General features: G+C 38.9%; 1 protein-coding gene across 1 annotated transcript in view; it reads left to right on the top strand.

Annotated features, from left to right (window-relative positions):
- Positions 1-7661: 7661 nt before the first annotated feature.
- Positions 7662-24299, top strand: part of CD44 (CD44 molecule (Indian blood group)) — a 52939-nt gene continuing 36301 nt past the window's right edge. The window contains 1 exon segment of the mRNA XM_053946121.1: positions 7662-7795. Coding sequence (XP_053802096.1) covers positions 7729-7795 — 67 coding nt within the window. The 5' untranslated portion in view covers positions 7662-7728.

Below are 24299 nucleotides of genomic sequence, written 5' to 3'. Positions count from 1 at the left end.
CAATAATATATTTGTCAGATATCATGTTGATGTTGATGCAGATCTGTCCTTCCAGGGCCGGCTAATACCAAACAGCGACTCTCCTCCTGCATATAGGAAAGAATCTTTGCAGAATTGCACTCAACACATTCTGTTTTGTCTCAAGACTCTCAAAAAACTGTGTAGTATGATTCACTTTTGTGGTCTTGTCTAGCAGTTCCTAGATAGGGGTGTGTGGAGCTTATTATAGTACCAGATCTATCAGACTAACAGAACAGTTTTTTATTCCTTCTATTATCTCTGCCTCTCTACCCATTCCCCTAGGGAAAATTTTCATTAAATTATTGCAACAGTTATGGAAGGGCTGGTTATAGAAAGCAAAGTGAGGGGAGTATGAACCTCAGATAAATCTTCATGTGTGCAAACTTCTTTATCTTAATGTGTCTTGCAAAGAACAGGAAGACGGACTTCGTACTGCTGAGATTTTGGGTACAATGGACAGCAGATAAACTACAGATTCTCTTGTTAGTTTTCATATCTATTTGTATATCACTGAATTTGGTCTCATGTCATGTATCTTTGAAATATCTGGTGACTCAGAGAAAATTTCTTGTAAATTCAGTGCAAGTTGGCTGAAACTTTAACATCTGAAGGAGTCTTAATAGCTTTCCAGATCTGACTTGTTCAAAAAGCTGTTCAGACATGACCTGCTTAATTCTTCCAACATTTCAGTAAAATACTTAGACAATATAAATAATGTTTTAGACGTGAACTAATAGCTTATAATGTATTTATTGCCAGTTGTATTTCTGCAGACGTAATGGTTGTGAACATATTGCAAATATTTTAGACATGCACTATTCTGAAGAATTGATGAATTCATGAACAAATATTTTCTTTATCAGTGTAGCAAAACTTATTGAAAAAGGAGTTTTCAGGAACCAAAAGATGATATGGAGTTGTTTAGCTATGATGATCATGTCATACTGTGTAATTTGATGACTACTTTATTTATATAAATCACCAGCATAATGCAAATTTTGTAATGTACAATTGCATGAAAAACTGAATTTATTTTTCTTTTTTCTATATAGGATTTCTGTCTGGCTAATATCTGTTGCTGATAGATCCTGTCAAACATCCCTCAAAAGGTAACCCAAAAGGACTGCAAGTGAATGCAAGCACATTTTCAAAATCATATTGAAAATAATATTTTTTCTTAAATTTAGTTGGCTATTGTCACTCAATATAACTAAAGAAAAGAAAAATAAAATAAACCAAATTTTGGTCAGTAAGAAAGGTACATTTTCAAACACAGCTGTGTTGTTCTAGGTATGAATTTCTTGATAATGAGAGAAATTTAATCCATAACTGAACTTTTACCAACTATGTAATAATATTCCAAATGAGTGTTTATTTTTAGTTTCTAAAATGTTGGCTTTCATTGTTGCCTAAGCCAAGTTCTTGAGCAGGCAATGAATGCACAGTCTAGTGTGAAAATTACCAGTTCCAAGAAAAACTCATTGTCTGGTAAGGGAGACTCAGCTCCTCCCTTACCTATTTCTATAGTAGAAATTCAGGCACATGAAAATGTGCAAAACCAGAGTTTCTGTCTCACTAATTTTATGAATTCTATTTTCTGTGCTTCTGTCCCAGCCTCACACAAATCTCCTGCCTTCAGTCACCCAGAATTACCTTCCTTCGCTTGTTTACACTACAGAGAAGGGAACTTCCCTCAGAAGTCCTAGGATTTTCTACTTGACAATTCCAACATACATTATATAGAGCTCAGAAATAAGGCTCCAAGGGGAAAAACTGGGAGGAGTTTCCTGCCTTGTGCATTCTCCATCCATGGAGGGGCACTTAGTGCCACCTGGACTTGAGACAGCTCCTTTGGCTCTCTGTTTTCCAGTTGAGCTCAGGGAGACAGCACTCTTGGCTTTGTCTGGGTATATCCAGGTAGAAAGGTTCAAACCTTAGGAAACAAGCTGCTGCCGTTCCACCAATTCATTAGTTCTTGGCTATGTTCAACCTGCATAACTTACAGGGTTTAGGGGGAATGCTGGTTGCTGCTGATGTCTGCACATCCAACAAGGCAAAAGGACTGCCCATTTGAGGAAGAAAATGCCACTGCTGGAGGAATACATTCCCTAAAAGTATACAAGGGCTAGACTGCTTTGTGTGTATTTTACCCAGCAAGTTCAGCATTTCCAAACCTAGCACTGCTGTGCCTGTCAGCCTCCTCAGCCTGTTCATGCTATGATGTGTGCACACCTGCACCTTCCCTCCTAGAGCCACACTGGAAACAGCTGAAACCCTTGCCTCTGAAAACAAACATGCTTATTATGGTCTAAAATTAAGATGCTTTTCCTTCCCTTCCACCTTTCAAAGGAATCATAAAATTGACTAACAGGGAGACTACTGAAATTTAGTAAGTTTCTGTTTATATACAGACGGGGTCTAGTTTAGTGCTCTTTGTAACTGGAAAAGATAGGCTTAGCTGCTCATTCCCAGACTGCTATGTTTAAGACACAGTCTAAATGTGGATATGTTGTGTGTGGCTATAGCAAGAGTGGCACAAACATATCTGGTGAGAACAGAAATTGCTCCAGCTAAAATTCGGGGTTTACTTTCATTAGATAGGAAAATATTTGGCTCTGGTCAGGTCTATTTTAGGCACAAGCACCCCTAAGCATTTATCTATATATAACAGGTTATGCAAATATGATGTGTTTCCTGAGTTTCCTGAATGCTTGCCTTTTGTAAAGCTCACCTGCTCTTCTGGAGCTTTAGATGTTTGATATAATAATTCCAATGTGCTGTATGGAACAGAGAATGGATGAGAAAGAATGGGGACTAAGAAAAAGGAGAAATTAGTGAAGATGACAGAGAGAAGTCAAGGCACAAAGCAAAATCAAGTAGAAGAAAATGGAAAGACAGTGGGGACAAAAGAGTACATCCAGGAAGTAGCTTAGTATAAGCTTTATTCACCTCTTGTATAACTGCAAACAAAAGAAATAAAAGTGGGACTACAGAATGCTGAGCACGAAGAGGGCAGCTCATGCTCAGCGTTCTGCATTCCCACTTTCATTTCCTTTGCTCGGATGTATCAGTTCCAGCACTTCTTGCACGGTGTGTGCTGGGAAGGCCTGCCAGGGGAAGGAGGGGCAGAGACAGATAGCAATCACCTACAGAGAACAAGAGTGTGCCCTTCTCCCCTCGGTTTCCCCTGTATTCCCCCACCCCCAGCTACGCAGCTGCTGCTGACTCAGTCGGTCAGGAATGCGTTCTGTGTCTCTGCGGCGGGCTGGGACAGCTGGTGGCCCTGCTGGGGACACTTTCCAGCTCCATCCTCGACAACAGCCATGGGGGGACAGTGGTGTTAGAGCTGTCCCTGGGGACTGGGATGTGATTTGCTGCCTGTGCACTGCTGGCACACGACGGTCAGCCAGGGACTACGTGCGCTGCGGTGGTGCTGCGAACAAGAAAGATGTTGGGGCCACATGGTCTGACAGAATTCCTTAAAGCCAGCTCGAGCCATGCGGGCTGTGAAGGTTTCTGCCTGTCTTGGATTAGGGAGTTGTTTAGGGATCTGGGGCAAACCAGTAGAACTGGCTGATGAATCCACACGGTAGGTGCCAATCTGGGTTGCTGCTTTTTTCAGGAGTAAACAACTAGGAGCCATTGTTCATCTTCCTAACTCGCTGCAGGACACAGGCTGTAAATTACATCCAGGAACAAAAGCTGGATGGGAGTAGAACCGGGCGCTCAACTTCCCAAGGGAGTGCTTTGCCCTCCAGCCAAAAGAGCAGCTTTTCTTGCTTAAACCAGCACAGGCTCTTCTTTTGCCTTCCCATCAGCACTCAGACCCCAAGAAAAGTGTGCAGTTCAAGATTTGCCACACTGGAGCATTTACAACCGTTGCCATTACAAAACCTGTTTTCAGGATTGATAATGAAAATTAAATCTACTCTGAAATTGAATCCAGTCTGAAATGCAGGAAACTAGATTGCAGTCTAGGGACATGGAGGAAATCTTATTAAAAATATTTTATTGGTATTACAGATAAGTGGGTATGAAATCCTCCCTACTCCCCCAAATCTGATTTTCAGCCAGTCTCACAGATCACCCACAGTCTATGCAAAATATACACAGCCTTGAGCAGAACTACCTAATGACATTTGTGCATTTTATATTCACTAAGACCAGTTGCTGTTCAACTCCCTATAACAAGCTTGAAATATTCACGAAGTTATGCTCAGAAAATTATTTTTTAATTAATAAAAATAGTATTTCTGCTGATAATAGAAAAAATTAAAACTAGGAGCTGTTTTTTTTTTTTTTTTAGAAATTTTGGGGTTTCAGAAGACAAATGCCAGCTAGTTTCACAGAAACAGAATTCCATTCTACCCTTCTTTCAATTTCTCCCATTCAACAGTGAAATCAATCTCCATTTATACCTTTTTTTTTTTTCCATCATAAGTACAGGTTCATCCATTTTCTTGTCTGTCCACAAAATAAAATCTAAATATTCATTCTAGGGAGAGACTGTGCCACTGAGTTCAGTGGAATTTTGGTCTTTCAATTAAGCTAGGCCAGAATTTCATTTTCTATGTGAATTCCTGAAAAAAAGCCAACTTTTTATATCATTGTAAGCCATGCCTGTTCCTTTTCTAGGACTCCAACATATGTACTCCCTATTAGTATTTTTATAAAAATTAATTAGTGCTGGCTACAATTCATATATGTGATAAAATCACAAATGAGTTATTTTGGTGTTCCTGTACTATATTTTACCATCACAGATTCAGTATTCATGGTATCAAAGGCGTCACAGAAAAACTCTCTTTTAAATTCTGGGGTTTTATCATTTTTCAGTCTTACTGTTTCATTCTCTTTTGAAAACTTAATTCATTAATCATTTTACAAATTTTTGGTGCCAGTAGTTTAGCTTCTTGTTGCCAAGGAAGTAAGCAAATTCAAGGTCTCAGATATTTAACTGTACTGACAGGCTCAAAAGCGATGCTCTGCTGCATTTTTTCAGCTGAAGATTTGCTTCAGGATTTTTCTGTTCCTATGTAATAAGGTTTTCCCAAACTAAAGGAGAAGTTACGTGTTTCTCACAAAGAAATCCCCAAAACAAACCCAAAAAACAAACCCCCAAACCCAACAGTTTTTCCAGAGTTGAACATCTGCTTTGACTAAATTTCCCTGCAGCCAGGCTAAATTTAGACTGCTGGCTACCTGAGACCGACATAAGATGACCATGTTTGTGTGGGAAAGCAGAAATTTTTTTGTGCCATTTTTTTTGTGGGAATGCACATGGATTTTCTAGGCTGCCATGTAGGCAGGCTGATGGCACAAGGAATGGCCAAACTCACATGTCACATACAAACAGCTTATTAACTGTTTTTGTGATTTATCACATGAAATGATGTAATGTTATAAATTATTTTTCTTGTGTAGATCTGTCTTTTCCTTTTGCATTAGGTACTAACACCTTCATGCACATGGTCTAAATGTGTCTAATCTTAGCCCAATTTTTCAGGGCAACAACCAAGAGAGAGTCTTTCTGGAGCAGAATACCACCCACCCTTGTTGAACACATGCAGAAGTTTTGAAAAGACTGAGATGAATAACAAGTAATGTTTTGGTATCTAGAAAACAACCTTTTCATATTCAGAAGGACTATAATTAGAAACTTCAGACCATGAAGAGAGTAGGAATTTCCACTCCTAGTTATCTAAGACTCTGCCTCTATCCCTAAAATGGACGTTATTCTCCCTTTACCTGTGCCAAAGAAAACTTTTTTTTTTTTTAAATTCTGTATCATTGTGAATACAGGATATTAATGGAGAGGCAATTTATGTTCATCAAAAATAGGACTCAAAATTTCCTAAATTTTATTTAAATGTTTAATTATTCTGTTTCATCCATAGGACATGAGTTTTAAAAGTAACTTTGCAATTGAAGAAAAGATATACTTAGTAAATTTAAAGCATTCATTAACTGTGTGCCAGCATTTTGAAATCCCACTAAACTTTATTCATGGATTTTGATACCAAAGCATTTACACATATAAATGTACAGGATTTTACAGAACTATTTCTCTTTCCACTTTAGACAATAAGGTATATAGAAGATTGCTTTTTAATTGCTTTTAAACCCATTTCTTTAAAAAAAGTAGCATATTTACTAAAGAAAATGCATTTTTTCCATAATTTCAAAGTTACTAGCTTAATAATAAAAAGATACCCTGTGTTTAAAGGAAAGATTTTTACTTTAACTTTGTCCCATCTGATATTCTAGACCTGTAGGAAAAGCCTGTTGGAACCTGTTGCTAAAATTTTGCCTGGTTGAGGAAAGGATAACCAGCCATCTCTAAGTCAAAAGGCAAAACAAAGGCAAAGTCCTGAAAAAAGGCAAAGTCCTCTTTATGTAACCTTCTTCTGCCTGTGGCTGGAGAGACTCGTCTGTATTTTTCCATTGTTTGTGTTAACGGAGATTAAATTAATGAGAAACTTCTTTCAAGTGGGGAGATCGACAGAATGGTAATCTGATATAGGACTATTCATTGCAGATTTGGCAAGGGAAACTGAAATCAGGGCATTTCTGGCTGTTGTTAAAGGTGAGAAGTGCTGGCTTTGGTGATCCCTGACCAACCCCTCATCCCATGGCACAGGAACCACTGTTCCAATTCTTCAGCTCTAAAGAGAAGCCAGTGCATGGAGACACCACGGGAAATCTCCAAGGCACACAAGAGACAAGCCTTTTGCTTATCTACAGAGGCCTTGGGGTTTTCATCAGGGGTTTCATGAAGAGCCAAACGAAACCACACACTCCAATGAACATATGTTCCTCAGGAACTGAGACCTTGTCTGAACCTCAGAGATCTTTTCATCCTGCTTCTCTGCTTTTTGAATTGGGAATAGGAGGAAAAATTCCTTCTGTACCTTATGCTATCAATAGAATAAAATATCCGCCTCAGTCCTCAGTATCACTCACTTCTGGTACTGGCATTATTCACTACTTTTGTTCATTCATTTCTCTTCTTGAAGCAGCGTGTGCAGGGACATCAAGGGTAGAACGGGCTGTGGGAAACTGAACAGCCTCGACTTCTGCATGATGTTATCCTCTAGCAGTGAACAAAAACATTGCAGAAAGCTTCACTGCAGAGCAGGCATGTTACTTGCTCTTAATTGAACTGCACAAAGAGAAAATGGTGAGATAGGAATAAATAAGCAAAAAATTTTTGGGAAATATCTAGGCTGTTAAGATGCTTTACCAGGGTTTAGAAACTCCAGTGCTTTTATGTTCACTTGGTTTGCAATAATGAAGAGATTTTAAAATGCAGGTTGAAATGCTTATAACTGTGTATTTCTGAGAGAACTCAGGAGAGATTACTCAAATTTTCCTACAAGCACACTAAGTATAACTTTTGACTAGACTAGTGTAAGAAGAGAAGGTTTAGTGGCTCTTTAAAACTCAAGTGTGCCTGCTTAGTCAGTCCTAGCTTTCCTTCCACTCCCCCTTCTTCTGCTGCTGGGTAACTTTTGTTGCAATATGGGTGTGACTTTTGATGGAGCTGCCCCCTCCCAGTTATGTCATTACTTCAGTTCCTTTGAATCAGAATAAAAAGTGCAGCAAAGTTCAGACTCGTTGACTGCAGGCTTAACAAGCGTTGGTGCTTTCCTTCTTTCTGCAGCTTGCAAGTATCTTTGGATTTTGCAAAACAGTTCCAAGAAAACAATGGCCAACTTCTCCTTATGGACAATTTTTGGATTATTTTTGTTGAAGCTCTGTCTAGCAGAAACGGGTAAGATTTTTTTAAATGAAAACTCTTATGATTGTTAAGTTAATGCTTCAGACAGTAAGTGTGCTTCTGCTAGATAGTTAACAGCTTTCTTGCATCTATAAACTTTAATTATTTCAAGTGTTATCAGAGATGTTTTAGAAGTGTAATCTCAGCTGTGCTGGTCTGTACAAGCACGGAAAGCTGTGTATTTCTTGTAAAGGGCAATTCCAAATCTGTAAAAATTGATTTGCAGAACATTAAAGAATGAAGTTTAAACTAGGAACAGAACTACATTAGGGAATTCGGAATGGCTCTGGTAAAGGTCAGTTTGACAATGTGACTGCTGTTACAAACGCAGTTTGCTCTCCCAGCTCCCCTTTGGACTGCAGCGAAAAGGGGAGTGGAAGGAAGGGGGTGAGCCCCCACCCCCCATCCAGCTTACAGCTGCATTCTGGAGTTTACATGAGCTGAACCAACAGCTGAAACAAACTGCATTTGGGCACAGCCTTGCTGAAAAGGAGAAAACCTGCAGGGATCTCTGCTGAAATTTGGAGAGCTTTTATGCGAAGCATGCTTGCTTCTGACTTTCTAAGGTCTCTCTGAGGCTGACTGATGAGCTTTTGGAACAAAGAGGGTTAGAAGTGACAAAAGTTCAGCTGTTTATTACTTACCCTCCTGCAGCTTGGTTGTCTGCTTCAAATATTTGTATTTTAAAATCTAAGGTTAATAGAGTGAAAAAAATAAAAAATGTATGTCCAAAGTGACAAAAAGCCTTTGAACTTTTATATGGTGCAGGCTCAACCATGTTTTAGGGGAATGACCATATTTTTAGCAGATTCTCACCGTGACTGTAACTGCCTCAATGCATTTTGTGGTTAGGGACAACAGTTGTGCTTCTATGTTGTTTTTGTACTCATCAGTTCCAGGAGTCTAACAAAATGCATTTTTCATGGCCATTGTCACCCAAGGGCTGTGTGTGTGTCTGTGTATGTATAGTAAATATGTGTCTCATTTGCTCGAGCAGCAGGGGATACTTCTGTTAATGGTTGCAGTGCTGCCAGGCTGTGAATGGGTGTGTCAGAGGGAACAAGTTCCCAGAGCTTCTGTGGTAGCTGAAGCAGCCTCATAGCTTTTCTTTCTAAAATCGTTTTTCCATTGTATCAAAATGCTCTTGCTAAGATCAGGTTTATAGACAAAGCCTTAAGAGAAAGGACAGGGCTACTGTAGGCAAGTAAGGTATGTCCAAGATGTATTTAAAGCCTTGGCTTGGTCCACGTCTGTGCACTGTATAAATACTATAACTGCTCGACTGATTTTTACTTCTATGAGCTGCCTGGAGTGTCCTAGAGAGCAGGGTCTGCACTGACTCTGGGAGTAATGTGTTTTTACAGTGAGACAGAAAGCCCCATTATTTAGCCCTCAGCATAGTTACAAAAAGTGTGTCAAACTTCACATATGCCCTCCAGGGAAGTTTCTTTACTGGCTTAGAAAGGTATTAGAATATAGCTACAGTATATTTGAGTTGATATACAGTACATTCCAGCATGACTTTTTAGTCAGTAATGATTTCAAAACAGCAGTTGATGGTGGTGTTTTCTATTTTTAGCCAGTGATTTTGCTGTGTATCACAGACTAATGGCTTTTGATGCGGGAAACTCCTGAACTGGAATTTTGATTCTTTTTAGTACAGAATTTTACAGAATTAAAGAGGACCTGGAATTACTGTTAATGTGATTTCAGAAGGAAAAATGAGATACAGAGAAAGCTGGAAAACTTAGTCATCCTGATTTCTGTGGTGTTGCGACTATACTGTCACTGATCTGTTTCTTACTCATAGCGTTGACATGACTTGTCTAAGGAGTCTGGATCCCAGAGAATATAGATGCTGACATCTTGGTTAATGATGTTTCGCAGCAGATTTTCTTCTACAAACATTATGTATTTGTAGAAATATTTTTCTCAAATTTTTCCTTGATTAATACAAATACTAGAATTTTGACCCCCAAACTGGAAGAGGGGGGATGGCAAGAGAAGAGAAGTAGTAGTGGTAAGGATGAAATGGAAGGAGGGAGAATGAGTCTGCCCGTGGGAGGAAGGAGCTTGCCTGTTAGCACTGGAGAGGTTGCCAGAGCCCCATTCCAAGGTGAGGCTCTGAGACAAGCCTCCTGCAGCTGCTGGTCAGTCATGAAGGAAGACACCTGCCTGCCCCTTGGTTTACATATCTATCATGTAAATTTGTAAATAAAGCAGTTTGAAGAAGCTCTTTGTGCTAGGTTATTTTCACTCAGTCCTTGCAGTGTGTATCTTGGCAGTTTCCCAAAGCTACAAAGTAACGAGACTTTATTAAGAGGTCACTTGAACTTTCCATCATAGTTTGGTGGAAGGGTTATGGAGCTGTCCTGGAAACACTCGCACACGCAGAGCCAACAAAGCATGGCAGGGGATTGTTTTGGAGAATTTGGAGAAATGTTTGAAGATTCTTTAGGTACTGGTGTTCACCACAATGAAGAGCCATTACCTTGAAAATAGGAAGTCAGAGAAAGGCTTAATGAGGACAGATAGCATCATACAATTGAAGAAGAACTTTTTAAAGTAAATGCTTTTAAAACCACTGGTAGCTCTAGTCAAGGTTAAACAATATGTTCATTCATATGTGGTGTATCTTTCTTTCCAGAAGAGATCCCATGACTTTTATAGGTCTGAATTGAAGATAGTGTGAATATTGCAGTTATTCATCTATCAACTAAATATGCATGAGGTATGAAGAATGTGCCAGGAGCTGGAGACATCACGACATGCTGATAGACAGATACACACCAGAGAAAATCATGAGCTCATTACTCCTAAAATACTTGAAAAGATGTGATAATATTTGATAATACTGGTTCTTAATGTAGTTGACTGATAGTAAAACACGTTGTAGAGAAGCAGAGAAAAAGCAATGTAGAGTTCCTTTATAAGGAGAGGGTAAATCAGTCAAAGAAGTTTTTTGATATTCCAAATGCTGTAAAAAAGCTTCTCCATCTTCTTTCTGGTCTTCTTGCATCACATTTTTGTTCCAGAACTAAGGGGTAAGTGTTTGAAAATACAGTCAATATGGAAGATGATCATTCTCCCCTTCATATATCACTGTTCAGTCTTTTATTTTCAAGAGAATGATGATCATTCTCCCCTTCATATATCACTGTTCAGTCTTTTATTTTCAAGAGAATATGATGTGAGAGAGCAAGGGAAGGAGTTCTGCAAAACTCGTCTCTAAAATTGTTTTTTTCAGGACCAAGGCTAAATGTATGTAATTATCTGTGAACTATAACTTCATAGAGAAGATAATTGTGAAACAAACATGACCCATCACAGTAATCTTGCCTATTTTGAAAACAATGCAACATTGCACTGGAACAATTTAATGGTGTTCAAAACACATCATATTTTAGAATCAGCTGGCATCTGGGAGTGTGCTGATTCAATTTGTCAACATTAAGCTGAATTCTTAAAATAGAGAAATGGAAACTTCCAACTTGCTAGAAAGTAGAACACATCCACAGTCTAGTTTGTTCTTTGCCTTTACCTGTCAGGGTTTCTGTGTGATAAACCTGGTGGTTTGGACCATTCTCTGTGTGTTTTCCACGACTGTGGGTGGGAAGCCAGTTTGGTGTAGCTGCTGGTCATTTTCCAGGAGTCCATCATCTCTTAACAGACAGTCATCTCTCCCTCCCAGAGAGGTAATAATAATTTCAAAGTTATCAGACACTGTAATTATCAGTGGCCATGATAGGTGCTGCTAATAGCAGTGGCAGAGAGGATTGTGTCAGTGCTGTGTGTTTATCATTTCCTCCCCGCTCAATCACAAGCTCCCCGCAGTGCCTCGGCAGTAATATCAGTAGCAGCTGGCTGTGATTTCCCTCCCTTGCCGCGGCTGCCGGAGCTGCCCCCGCCCAAGGACGGCAGAGTAGCTCATCCTATGAATGAGTCTGCAGGCAGCAATGTCAAGTGGCAACTGAGAAAAAGAGGGATTTTCCTTGGAGAATCTTTCCAGTCAGACAGAAAGTTCAGCTAATTGCAATTTAAAGTTCAAACCTCCGTGACTGTTTCCTGCATAACTAAACCTGCAGTCATTTTTTGAGTCTGTGCTTTCAATTAGGAACATAATTGAACTTTCTTTTGTAAGCAATGGCTTTGGGACTTTCCAGTTCCTCTACATGACAACACTGGCAACTTTATATAATGCAGCTGTCTTATTTTGGTACAATAACCTTTAATTCTCATATTGTGAAACAGTAAAAAAAAAAAAAAAAACACCCCAAACAACAACAAAAAAAAAAAAAAAAAAAAAAAAAAAAAAAAACACCAAAAAAACCTAAAAGGACATGAAGAATAATCTACAGTTTTAGCCCTTAAAAACATGAAAGCACAAGCAGGGTATGCTAATTCAAAGTAAAAATCACAGAGAAGACCTGAATTCTACTTACATTTGGAGTTTGTATTTATATACAAATAATATACATTTATATTATATTTATATACATACATTTCCATTACATTTATATACATATAATATTTATATACAAATACTTTGCTTCCCATTCTTTTTTTCCTCTTTTCTGTTTACGATTGATGTAGCTTAGTAGCTGGAAACTCTAAGAGACTGTATTGTGTCTTAAAAAAAAAAAAAAAGAAAAAACGCCAGACCTGCAGCAGCTGTGTTAAAACTTCATCTCTCTGCTAATGATACTGTTCCAGAAGCAGTGTGAGAGGGTTGTAAAAGAGATTGCCAGGGTACACACTGACAGCTGCCTAGGAAAAGGGCATTAGCCTGCAATCCTCAACTTCGCAATTAATGTTTTGCTAAATACCTGCTTTCGTAAATAAGATGGTGCCTCTGACAGAACGTATAATAGTAAAAAAAACCAAAAAAACAAAAAAACAAAAAAAACCCCAAAAAACCAACAAAAAACCTACCATGGCATAGCTTTTGTTAATTATGTATGTCTCACAGTGACAGCATGTTAGCAAAACAGGTTCTCAGAAGTACATTTCCCTAGGGGGCTTTTTTATTGTTATTTTTGTTAATGGATAGGTGTCTGTAAAGAAGCAGGGTGTGGTGTGTGTGGGTAGTTGCAATGAGTAGTTTCTTGCAGATTTCCCATACAGAAGTGAGAGGTTAACTGAAGCTCAGTGCATGTTCTGTGGGCACCCAGACCCCTGTGAGCAGATGTGAGGGAGTGCACAGGCAGAAAGCAAGCTGCTGGCCAAACTGGTGTCTAAAGTTGAGCACCAGCGTTGGGATGGCAACCTCTCCAAGGGAACACAGCTTTGTAGCAGGGAGGCGTATCAGCGAGGGATGGGATAAGGCGTGCCAGGGCAGCGAGGCTGCGGCTGTTTGCAGAGAGCGCTCTGAGCCCACATGCCCATTCAAACCAGACTGAACAGGCTGTAATGTGCTCCTCCTGCAGCTTGTAAATGCAGTAGTTCAGCCGTGCTGCAGGGGTGGCTCTGGTGGGAGTGCTTTACCTACTCTTTGCCGTCGGCCAACTCACATCTCTGGGACAAGGTGGAGTGTCCCTATCATGGAATGAGGAGACCAGGGAGTGGCACAATATGTCACTGCTAAGGACAGCCAGGTCTTACCAGCTCCATCCTGGTGCTCTGGATAAAGCTTCTGCACAAAGAAGATGGAGTTCCCTTGAATCAGGCAGGTTCAAGGGAAAGTATTATTTGCCAATTATAAAGAAACATGATCCATTCATAATGAAGCCACTGAGGGTGTGGCATGAATGCATCTTTCACTCCCTTATTCTTCCTCCTTCTGCTTGATTAGGTGTCCTTCATTATTTACATATCCTTTCCCTTTTCCAACATTTATACAGGTGTGTAAATGTAGAAAAAAAGCTTATTTTGCTAATGAGTCTTCATATTTATAAATGTAGGGTTTTGTTCTCTGTTCCTATATGTTGTTTATGCATAAATTTGCACATATAGGAACGCTTAGAACATGGAAGTGAAATAATACGTATTTTGTTTAAATCAATTTTGCCAGTAGCAGTGCTGTAAAAGTCAGATAAAACTTTATTGCTCTGACAGTTTTATCCTGTTTACTTGTGTGTTTGCTATCTTTATACGCACTGAGGACTGGCAGTTTTTTCAGTTCAATAGCAATTGTTTCCTGTTAGACAACAGCAAATGCAAAGTAGAGCTTCCTTAAAGAGTTCTTATTCCATGCTTATCTTTTTATGATTAGTGATGTTTGAAGCAGTTTTCCCAGTGAGAACTGACATATCTTTTGCCCTGCTGTCAGAATGAACACTTCTTAAGGTTCAAGAACTTGAAAATTTCTTTAATACTTAGCTGAAGAATAGAGTCATAAATTTAGTCAAGTTTTGCTCCTGTTTGAAGCAATACTTCCTAGTGATATATATCAATTGTCTTATTGAGATTTTGGAGGTATCTGTACTTAAAGCTCGATGCTCTGGGAAAGGCTGTAGGGCTGAGGTGTCCTGTGACTTTGGAAGATTGGTATTAACAAAATACCACTCTTCCATTGCTCTAGTCAGAGTAACTTTGTCTTGTAAGGAGCACAATCTCTCCTAGCACAGAAATAAAAATGTCGTCCTCAAGATTGCGTATTGAGCTCTAAACTTTTAAACTCCTCTTTTCCACAGTGTAACCAAATAATTTTAGAACCTACTGGGAAGAGATACATGGTGTTCCAGTTCATCACTGAGTGGGCACAGCTACGGTTTTAGAGAAGCATTTATCCTGTTGACAATTCTTGTATTAAAAGCAGTAACTACCAGACATTTTGAGCATGTGGGACATTCCCATGGTGACTGCCTAGAGAAAAGTTTCTTTCCTGCTTTTGTGGCTTGCCTCAGTAAAACCCCAGATCCATTTGCTCCCTGTTGTGGTATGAAATATTGCAGAGCACTTCTAAGAGTGTCTGTGATGATTTTTGTGTCTTGTAACATTTCTACAAGATGAGTTCTATTCACTCTTTCTTTTCTCCTTTTATTCTTATGGCTTAATTTCCTGGCTGCTTTTTGGATGGGAAAAGATTACAGTAGTTTTGTTTTATTTTCTCAACATGCTCTTGACCGGCCAAATCTCACACATTATCCAGTAGTGATATTGTTTGTGCTCACACTGCACAAAGCACAGGATTATCTGTTTTTTTTTAAACAGTGAAGCAGAGGCAATCTTAGAGCATCACAGAAGTGTAAGATCAGCACAGTTTTTCAGGTGATTTTCAAGGGCATCTCTAGGCATATACAGTCGACAACGTTTTCTGTCTCTGTGGGTTCATGTGGATTAGAAAAAGCCCAGTTGTCCAGTTTTCCAGGAGGCGACATATCCTGTGAGTAGGACTAAATCTGAATTTGCTTTCTGATAATGCTTTGATGGAAGCTCATTTTAATTCAGGTAGTACATGTAACAAGTAGTTTGTGTTTCTTTCTGGAGCTGGAGATTTTTTTTCTTCTTCTTTTATGTATCTTAACAACTCCTACTACTTATATGTATGCCAGTGGGGGCCAGACCTATTGTACATTAGTGCAGCATAAATAATATATTGCATAAAGAATAGTGCAAGACTGGTAAGATGTTTCTACCGTGCCCTTAAAGAACAGTAGAATTTCTATTCAAAATTTCGCATTTGCAAATGAATAAACTCTTTAATTAGCTTCTTTTGCTGAGAAAAGGAGAAAAAAATTAAAAAGCTCTCTCTGCCTGACTAGGCTACCCTTCAAAATAAAATACGAACAATGTTATTTGCTTCAATTGCTTCTGTGTTATCACAAGCCCATTAAAAACCTAGTGACAGCACTGAAAGTCTTGGGCCCAGCAAGGTTTATAACCTACAGAAGAATTTCTTGGTAACTTTTACTTGATACACATCCACGTCTTCAAAGCTCAATGTAGACATTAGTAACAAAAACAAGTGGTCTCTCCTCAGTATATTCTACAGTCCCTTAAACATTCAAACATTTCAATGCCAGCACATGTCTGAGATGTATTCCTTCTGTTTTTCTTCTGCTGGATTCTTCTGACTGTTGTAGAAGAATTCTTGAAACAGATTTGCCATCTTAGGTTTTCTCAATGTATCACTTCAGAAATAGATGGTGTGTCTGTTGAAATTGTTGTTCTGTTTTGTTTTTTTTTTTTTTTTTCTTTCCATTGCATGAAGTTTACATAAATATGACAACATTTGGTCAAGAGGGAGTTCCTTATCTGGTGGATTTCATCAACACCTTCAGCAGAGCTGGAGTCAGGCTGAATGTATTTGAATTACCCTAGAACTTAAAATTTGAAGTCTAGATATAATAGTATTTAACAAAGAAAGAATATTCCCAACTAGTGAGAAAGAAGTGAACTGACAAACATGCTGCCAGCAGAAAATAATGATTTGTGATTTTTGTAGACCATGGGAAGTCAGTGTTTTTATCCCCACTTCACAGGTAGGGCAACAGAGAGACAGCAATGTAGTTGTAAATAGAAAGTCCCAGCCCCTTGTTCCACCAACAAAATCAGCGACTCTTTTGCCTCAGTTTCAGAAAGCAGGTATCATTTCACATACAGGGCTATTTCAGATGAAAGAAGCATTATGATTAACTGTAAGAAAAATGTTCTTGTGCAAATATTATTCTACTGGAGAGGAAGTGAACAAGAACACAGAGGACTAGAGCATTCTCTGAAAACTGTTACCGTAAAAATAGGAAACTCTCTTCAGTTACTGTTTGGCAATCCATCACTGAGTCTTTTTGTGCAATCCTTCTTTCAGCTGAACAATATGTGTGAGAAAATACCCCTTATGAGTAAGTGTTTTCCTAATTTTTGAAACACCCATACTGATGCCTTAAGTTTCAGATTTTCCAGATTCTGTACTGCATTAGTATATAACTCTGAACTTCATATAAAGTGTTAGCAAGGTCTCTTCACAGTTTTGTCAGACAAAATAATCCTTTTCCCACCCAAGAACCAAGGACACCATTACAGCTTAAGGCCCAAAAGGCATAAACAACAGCAAACTGAGGAGAGCAATCTGGAAGGATTTGACTTCATGAAGCTGTAATGGGACAACAAACCCCAATATGTAAATGAACCAAAACTCATAAAAGTGTGAAAACTCGTGACTCTAAGTCCATCTTGGGTCCATCTTAGGTGTAGCCATGGTTGGGCTCTTGTATTGCCCAAGGTGTATCCTTTGAAGGCCTTTTAATAAATACCTGCTTTATTCCTTTACTACTGTTTAGCCTCTGTTCTAGGTAGCCTCTCAAGGCATCAATACAACCAACTTTTTGTAGACCTACACTGAATCTCTTAACAGTATTAGTCTTCTGTCTGACTTTATTACTCATAGTGCTCAGGTCGTGCCATTTTATCAACACAGTCACAATCACATTACTGTTGAGTCACAGCAATTGCAAGGCAATGTATTGACACCTTTTTTCCACCCCTGATGTGATATAAATATATCCACAGTGATAGTCATGGCAACATGACTAATTGAAATATATCTTTTGCTTTTTGACTTACTGGTTTTGGTATCTTGAATTGATTTCAATATTGGGAACTTGCTCAATATCTCCCACCCTTCCAGAGAAAGTAGTTTTATGAGTCAGGTCAATTAGCAGTTTGTTATAGCAAGGTGTGTCTAAGACAAGTTTTTAGGCTGTTTGAGAAAGACAAGAGGATCTATGCACAGTGAATGGCAGCAAATCACCTGGAAAAGTGGTTTCTCACTGCATCAGCTACTTCTGCTGTTTCTAAGACATCAGAGAGTCACAATATGGCTTGGGTTGGAAGGGACTTTAAAGATTACCTCGTTTCCAACCCCCTGCCATGGGCAGAGATGCCACACTCTAAATGAGGTTGCTCAGGGCTCCATCAAACCTTGTCTTGAGCACTCCCAGGAGTGGAGCTTCTCTGGGCAACCTATTCCAGTGCCTCCTATCCTCACAGTAAGGACCTTGTTTCTAACATCAAATCTGAATATTTTATCTTTTAGTTTAAAACTGTTCCCCCTTGTCCTATCACCACCTGCCTGTGCAAAAAACTCTCCCTCTTTTTAAAAAAAAACCTTTAAGTACTGCAAGGCTGCAGTGAGGCCTCCTCAGTGCCTTCTCTTCTCTGGCTTGAAGAATCCCAGTTCTTTCAGCCTCTCTTTGTAGGAGATGTGCTCCAGCCCTCCAGTCATTTTCATGACCCTCATTTGGACTTGCTCCAAAAGGTCTTTAAACTGTTGAGGACCCCAGAGCTGGATGCAGCATTCCAGGTGGGGTCTTACAAGGGCAGAGTAGAGGGAAAGAATCACTTCTTTGCCCTGCTGGCCACGTTCCCTTGGATGCAGCTCAGGATGCTGTTGGCTTTTATGGGCTGGGAGCACACACAGGTGGCTCATGTCCAGCTTTTCATCCCTGATAAATCCCAAGTCCTTCTCATCAGGACTACTCTCAATGAGTTTTTCTTCCAGCCTGTACTCTTATGTCCTGGATGAATGCTTTGTCTAGTGCTCTTGATAAACCACTTGATGAATTTTGCTTTAAGTAAAAGTATAACACCACAATATTTTTCCCCCACCAAGGAGGAATTTTGCTTTTACTTAAAGCAAAATTCCTCCTTGGTGGGGGAAAAATATTGTGGTGCTTTATTAATTAGTAATTGTCTCAAATTTTGTATTTATTAAGATAGCATATTCCCAAACTGATGTTTGAATTGACTCTTGCTCAAAATGAATCCAGTGTTGTAGAACTCACTGTACCTGAAATGAGGTCTGCCACTGTATTTACCATTCAAACATGGATTTAGCTCTAGATCTTCTTGTAAAATCCAGCTATATCTCATGAAAACAAATTACTAGAATCAATGAGCATCACAACAAAAACACTGGCTTCACAATGATTCCAGCACTTTTGGGAAACAATGATGCTTCACTATTTGAGGATGATTACATGCAAGCAGTAGTGCATTGCCTTTATGTATCTCCACTGCCTAAATATTTGTCGGATTTGATGTAGTATTTGAAATACAGAATATCAAGGCTACACTGCCAGTGCCAGTGCCTTTTCCCCATTCTTCCTTCAAGCAAGAGAATCTTCATTGCTTGTCATGAATTGTTAAATTTAAATAAACTTTTTTTTGAATAGGAAAAATATCACTATTCCCACCATATTTGTGATAGCAATATCACAAATTAAGATGTGTACATCTTAATGTTTATTGCAAACTCTAGTTATTAAATGTGCCTCTTTATGAAACCAATTTGAAAAGATTCATAACTAAGACTATAAGAATTATTAAAGAAATTTAACTGCTCATGTAGCTTAGTGTATGAATAACCTGCATACATCTTAGGAAAGTTACTTGCTAGTCAGCATTTTCAGTATAAATCTCAAGATTCTTGAAAACCTAGTATATGCGTGGATAGACCCACAAAGGCTCCAGAAAATGGAAATATTTTGCCACCAAAAATTCCAGGAGAAGTTACCTTCTGGCCTAAGGCAATCTTGTTACAGGCTATGGGATCCCTGTCATTCTTGTATTAGGGGAAAAACAAAGGGAGTAATGGATGTGAAAATATTCTTTTCCATCATCAGAAGCTTGCATAAGAACTTTCCCTTTGACTTCTACAGATCATGTCCTACATTGTGAGGCATATTCCGAGCAGCCTTCCTTTCTTCGGTATGTCTACCAGATTAATGTTATCCTTGTTTTAACTGGCTGGCTTTCAAAGCTTTTGAAAAGATTCCTGAGGTTCCTTTCTTTGATTGGATAAGTGACAGAGCAGTGAATAGGAGTAAGGTCCTTTGGGCTCCAGGCTGGGGATCTGTCTGCTGAGCCTCTCTGTGTGTGTCAACTGCTTTTGTCCCAAATAACTAAATCAGTCAAACAGTGAAAATCAGACTCCAGCTATAATTCTCCAGCTTTGTTTCATGTGTTTCTTCCCCTGGGTTGCATGGAACTGATCCCAACTGATTCTCCTCACAGTCCTTGTTACTCAGCCTTTGGGGTTAGACTACACACTGTACAGCCTGGAGCTCTCCTTGTATCGGCAATGTTGATTATGTTTTCATCATTTCGAGGGGGGCACATCAGATAACTAATTGCAGACTGTGATATCACTGCCTGCAATTTTCCCCCCGAGGTGTTGTGCAGCTGTACCATGTTCTGCTAGAGTCTGAAAACTTTCAGCTCCCTATTGGGTGAGACTATTACAAAAAAACTAATATTAATGTCAGCAGCAGGAGGTTTATCATAAGTGATGACACAGTATAGACTCACTCAGGATGTTTACCAGAGCAACAGTTGCCACGCAGATAAAGTATGATTGGAAGATGCATTAGCAGATTCTTTTCTTCCTACAGCAACTGCTGAGGACTGAAGCATATTTCTTGTACTTGCATTTTGAGTGACTCTGTGAATGCTTGATTTATTAATAGCACTACCCCCACACCCATTGTTTTAAAGCAGTAGCCAGGAGAGCTGTCAGTTAAGAGACTGGAGATTTTTGTCCATCAGCAAACAGATAGAGAGACAGTGACTTCAATGATCAGTAGGCAGATTCATTAAGAACAACGATTTAGACGAAAGCCAGCAGCTTGAGTTTTGTCTCGCATCCCATTTCCAGTGTGCGCTCCCAGAGGTAAGACAGAAATGCAAGGAATACTTGTATGCTGCCCTGGTCACTGTGCATATGTCCCGCCACATTTCTTTTTCGCTGCAGAGATCCACGTCAGCCCACTTGGACCTCAAGGTTAACATGGCTGTCTCATGACTTTTCATGCAGTTAGCGGCACAAAGGAAAGTGAGAAAGCTACATTGTTATTTGCTTTTTTAGACTGAATTACTAGGTACCCAAATATAACTGGGTAATAGGAAGAGCTTAGGCACAACTTCAAAGAAAGTTCTGACTTTACACCTTTGGATCTATGGAGAGTCATCTTCACTTTCTTGTCACCACGCCCAGCTACTAAGAATACATTTTCTCTATTTATAGCAGGAACGCCTTGCAAGCATGCAGGTAAATCCCTTTTAAAGTGTTTTCCTGGACATTGCTGTCTTTAAAAAGCCAGGTGTGCAGAGAATTTTTCCCTCCCTGAATATCACATACCTATTAGGGATATAATTATGTGGGGTTTTTCTCTCCCATTAAAATTGTCAAGGCTCAGAACATTTTTCTATGCCAAACTGAAATGAAAATATGATATTTTAAAAAATCCCTGAGGGAAACTTTTGTCTGGGTTCCTTAAATCATCTACATGTATTACAGCCATGTAAACATTTAAACCTAACTTTCTTAAGTGATTTTATTTTATTTATTTTATTTTATTTTATTTTATTTTATTTTATGCAAATGAATTATTTTAATTTCAGAATTAAGGGTAGTTTCAAACTGAAAAACAAACCCCTTATTTTGCTTTATTTAAATATCCACAAGGGGTACTTTGAAAACCAAAAGTACAGTTTATTGCCATTAAATCTGGAAATGTATTTCCTATAAATCATTGTAGGTTTCACAACTTGGCAATACTCCAAGGAAAGTATTTCATCGGACAGCTCCCAAGAATCTATGAAGACTTACTTTCACTGCCACTATTTGGAAAAGCCTTGCTTATGGTGCAGGTGGTCTATTTCTAGATTTGTTTCTCTGCTTTCTTTAGAGAATGATGGTTAGCAGAACAAGACTATCATAACTGGAAAAACACAAAACCAGCCACACTTAATGATGACACATGTGGCTCGATCCTTGGCGCTTTTGTGTTGGGATGGTAAAGGACTTCTGGCTTCATTCACGTGGATCTTGCAAATTTGATTTCTGAATTTTGATCAGAGTGTAGTCATCCCAGTTTTGAGTCCTATTTTCCCAGCACAGTTTTCCTTTCCTCATCAGGCCCTGAGGGATTCAAGTATAGGTGTGTTTTAATGATGTCGACACGTGTCTATTAGTGACTGTGGCTGGGATCAATGAATCATTTTACATAACCTAGCAAACAGCTATCCAGTGGTTTTCATCACTGACTTGGGCTTTAGTCCAACATCTGACATAAAGGTAAAAGCCTCTGTATCCTGTTACAGTTGTCTGGGCTGCAAGTTGCTTTAGTGAAGTTTTTTACTAATAGACTAAAAAAAAGGTAGAATACTCAGCAAATAATGCCTTCCAGGCCCATGTGTGTTGTAGTGTATTAGGTAATCACTGAATGATATTTTTTGTACATTTTAAGTTCTTGCAGATGTCAAGATGGCAGTAATCAGATTACATAATATATACATTGACAAAATGTTTTGGATCCTTAAATGTTTTATGACTCCATCCCATATGAAATTTTGTATTCAGAGGCCATTTCCTCAAGTCAGAAATAAAATATGCATTCTTATTTAGCCATGAAGTAGTTTTCTTGAGAAACAATTAGAAAACCAGGCATAACTAGAGATAGGTCTGAACTGAGAGACAAGATCTGGATTGTCCAGACCTCCTCAGATTTTAGGACTCATATGGCCCAATTCATAGATTTGCCTGAAGAGGAATTGTAATGACTAGGATTTTCATTTAAATATATTTTAATCTGTTTCCAGTATGTTACTTTTTGCTACTTCATTACTAGCAAGCATTTAAAGCAGGTGATAATATTCATAAAGTAGGTATCAGTACTAAGATGGTGGTTATTCCTGTTCAGAAGTGTCGGTACAAAATCCGGTACTCTGTGATTATAAGGAAACAATTGCCCATGTAGATCTGCCTAGAGCTAGAAATCAGTTTAATAAATATAGAACCAAGTTCTTACAGTAAATGTAAATCCTATATCTATTAAAACAAAGAGAATTAAAACTATATGCACTGTCAAACCTCTGGTTCTGTCCCTGTTGTCAGCCCCAGTTTAGCACATCCTGGTGAGATATCAATCATCTAGAACCACAAACTGAAAAGGAAAATCCCCACCAAAACATCCCCCTAACATTTCCTGGTTGCCATGCAATTCAGTGTGCGGTTTTACTAAGAAGTCTGTTAACACGTACAAGTCTTGCTTTTGCTCAAGTGGGCGGGGTGTTCGCAGATCTTCCACTTGGTTTGCTTTGATGTATCTCTGCAGTTGCTAAAAGAACTGCTGCCTTTTCTTTTTCCTCAAATAAAATACAACGTCCACCTTGAGAATGAAACATCCAGGTGGTGTGTTGAAAACAGTGAAAACTGGGAGTAGTGCATGAGACATCCATACAGTATACCAAAAATCTACATGGAAAATTAATTCCAGTGGGAAGAGTTAGCATGAGTCAGTGTTACTCATTATACATAAGGGTTGCAGAATCAGGGTGGAAATGGAAATTGCACCTGGTTTCTTACAGTGACAGTTTCTAACAAGCCTCTCCTATTAATTATCAGGGTGTAACTCACACTTCTCTGACAGGACAATGCTCTTTAGTCTATGTGAGGCGATTCTACCCCACCAGTGGGCTCTAGCTACCAAATTGTCTGGGGAATCAAAGTTAGTGATTTTGGCTGACAAGTACTAATTGAACCTGGTTTAGATAAGTGAATAAGGATAGCAGAAAAAGGTTTGCATGCAGCTGCTTGAGAGAGGGCACCAGAAATCCCAGCAAAGACAGGGGAAAATGGCCTATGTGGAAGTTTATGTTTTCCATGCTCATAAATCTCAGCACAGACAGGAGCACTCCATGGCTTTGGTTTGTGTCACCCAATCTCATGCTCTGCGTGAGATTATGGATTATGGATTATGACAATTCAAACATATTTTGTACCATTTGCCTTCTTCAAGGACTATTATTAAACAGCTGTAGCAAATCATGTGAATGAAGGAAGATAGGAAGGATTGTGTCCTGTCAGGCCCCAAAGCCAGACAGCTCTGGGTGGGAGGGAAGGAGGGAAAGTTTGCGTGCTATTGGTGATTTCACTGTGAGTCCACTCTGAGTCAGCCCCTTTGAAGCTTCAAAAATATTAAAAGGATCATCAATATTTGTCACGCAGAATGAGTTTTACATTGCCTTAGTTCTTGGAACAGAATAAAAATCCGTCTTTTGCATAACTGTGTTAAAGCCAGCTAAGTAACATCAACATAAAATTAATGGATTTGACCTTCCCGCCCTATGGGAAAAGGTGAAATACATGTTTTGATTTAAATTTGACAGTCATGTTTCTTCCTTAATTCAAAATTACTCTGTAAACCTCAGCATGGGAAAAAAGATTTAAGGTATTAATTTAGTTTAGATCCCATCATTTGTTTTTGATATAGTATTTATTGGTGTGATCAGAATTTTTTTCAGTTAATTCAGTTAAGGGTCCCCATTGTTCCCCATTGTGTGAACGTTAAAATCTGAGATTATACAGTAAAAATGCTGCATGCCCTGATAGCTCTGGGTTTGTATTTTGTACTTTTTAAAATGTGATAATTACTGCCTTCAAAGAGTAGATGCTGAATTTACACAATTTGCTTAGACTGTGAAATTCCATGTGAATTTTGGGTACTGCTTTAGTCCTTTTTCCATACTCAGCTCTTCACGAACAGAGTGTCTCTGCAAC

Source organism: Vidua chalybeata, chromosome 6 (genome assembly GCF_026979565.1).
Source record: "Vidua chalybeata isolate OUT-0048 chromosome 6, bVidCha1 merged haplotype, whole genome shotgun sequence".
Classification (NCBI taxonomy): Eukaryota; Metazoa; Chordata; class Aves; order Passeriformes; family Viduidae; genus Vidua; species Vidua chalybeata.
This window is presented reverse-complemented; position numbering and strand designations above follow the sequence as displayed.